Source organism: Scophthalmus maximus, chromosome 1, assembly GCF_022379125.1.
Source record: "Scophthalmus maximus strain ysfricsl-2021 chromosome 1, ASM2237912v1, whole genome shotgun sequence".
In the NCBI taxonomy this organism is placed as follows: Eukaryota; Metazoa; Chordata; class Actinopteri; order Pleuronectiformes; family Scophthalmidae; genus Scophthalmus; species Scophthalmus maximus.
The window spans coordinates 867,004-868,793 of NC_061515.1; the positions used below are offsets into that span (position 1 = coordinate 867,004).

A 1,790-nucleotide genomic window follows, 5' to 3' on the forward strand; every position below is an offset into this window, starting at 1 on the left:
TAAAGTTATCTCACCAACACTGATATTTTGTTATTTGGATTTTAATATGACGAGTCCAAGAAACATTTAGACCGTCAGCCACGTTCACACGTCTTAGTTCTCATGACGCAGCGACAGAAGCACCACGACGCTGCGGAGCCGCAGGTGTTGTTCACACGTCGGCGAGGGAAAGCAGAAGTGAAAAATGTCTCTGTCGTAACATCCTACATATTAATATTCGCTCGTCCTCCTGTCATAATGCCAACACTCGCGCCACATTTGAAAAAATAACACAGAGAATCAATCCGCTGGGACGTAATCCACAGTATCTCACCCACTTTGATGTCGTGTGATACCTGATTCTTTTACTACTGTCAAATTTACACACCTGGATTTATATATATATATACATATATATATATATATGTATATATATATAAGTCAAGGCTTAACTTGTCTAAATTTAAACCAAACTCCCCGCGGAGTCCAGCTGTGCAGCAAACACGTCGCTTCCTCTTTCATCGCAAATCGAGAGAGAGTGAAAACGTCTTTTACCCCACGGACGAAATAACAAGTGGGCCGCCTCCGTCCTCCGCAGACGAGACGGACACAAGTCGCGAGCGGAGAGCACAGGGCTGTTTCTCTGTTCCTCACATCTCCAACGACCAGGTTAGTGGTGGGAGGATGCGGGCCTTCTGTATCGGTCTTCGTCAGGCTTCCACAACACGAAGAGGCTTTCCATGCGTTTCTTTCCACAGATAACCTCGGAGCAAAGACATGCAGGTCCCCTTTTATCTGGCGTTGCTGCTGTCGCCCGTCCTGACCTCGTCCCTGAAAACCCTGGACTCGGACCAGGAGCTGCAGGACAGCGGGTTCGGTCGGCCGCCGCCTCGCCACGGCCTGAAGCTGCTGGCGTGGTACGTCCAGCGCTGCCTGGACAACAACATGGCGTCTCTGTGCGACCCCACGCGGGGCGAGTTCGGCTTCCACGTGTTCCTGAACCGAGGGCCCAGTCGCCTGCTCCCGCTGATACGGGACAAGCGTCAGTACGGGTACCACACCGTCGGGAACCTCCACGCCCGTCACGCCGAGGACCTGCCGTACGAGGTCAAGAGGTATTACAACCGCAGCGACCCCCAGAGCAACATGGACAGAGTCCTGGTGCGATACAACAACAACAACAGACACATCGAACAGATCTACGCCTCTGCACATTATAATGCGACAGGGACGTTCATAATTGGCCCCGATCTCGTCGCCTCGCTTCGACGGCCGACGGCCTTCGTCTACGCAGAGATGTGGTGAAGTTCTGATGCAAAAATCTCTCTGTGACAACTTTGATATTCTTCACTCCTGATGGAATTTCAAACTAATCTTTAAAAAACAATCTTCAATAACACATGTGGCTGCCGCTTCTTCTTTTCAGTCATCTCCTGTGACGAGCTTATTATGAGGCTTTTGTTGAGATTTGTTGTTTTTATAATATCACTATGTTTTGTTAATATCTTAGTAAGAACTTTATTCCCCTGTAGATACAGACGTTGACCAAATTTGAATTTGTATTTGAGTGTGAGTGAAGCGGTTCAGCCCATTGAGGTGGGGTTAAATATAGTGTGATACAGAAACCACAAGGATTCATTATCATAATAATTCATAAAAGTATTTTAATGACATGTACTGAGAAGCGCTATATAAATACAGTCCATTCCTTTGGACCATTGCAAAATGAATGTGAAGTCTTTTTAATGGATAAAAAACTGATGTCTAAAATCATTGTTTGCCTATATTGTCTTTAAGGCAGAATAAGTCTA

At 46.7% G+C, this 1,790-nt stretch overlaps 1 protein-coding gene across 1 annotated transcript; it reads left to right on the forward strand.

Annotated features, from left to right (window-relative positions):
- Positions 1 to 281: 281 nt before the first annotated feature.
- si:ch211-198c19.1 (uncharacterized protein LOC100151013 homolog) lies at positions 282 to 1,378 on the forward strand. Its single transcript, XM_035640652.2, has 2 exons — positions 282 to 648; positions 738 to 1,378. The coding sequence occupies exon 2, from the start codon at positions 757 to 759 to the stop codon at positions 1,282 to 1,284; it is 528 nt and encodes a 175-aa protein (XP_035496545.2). The 5' UTR covers positions 282 to 648; positions 738 to 756; the 3' UTR covers positions 1,285 to 1,378.
- The last annotated feature ends 412 nt before the right edge of the window (positions 1,379 to 1,790 follow it).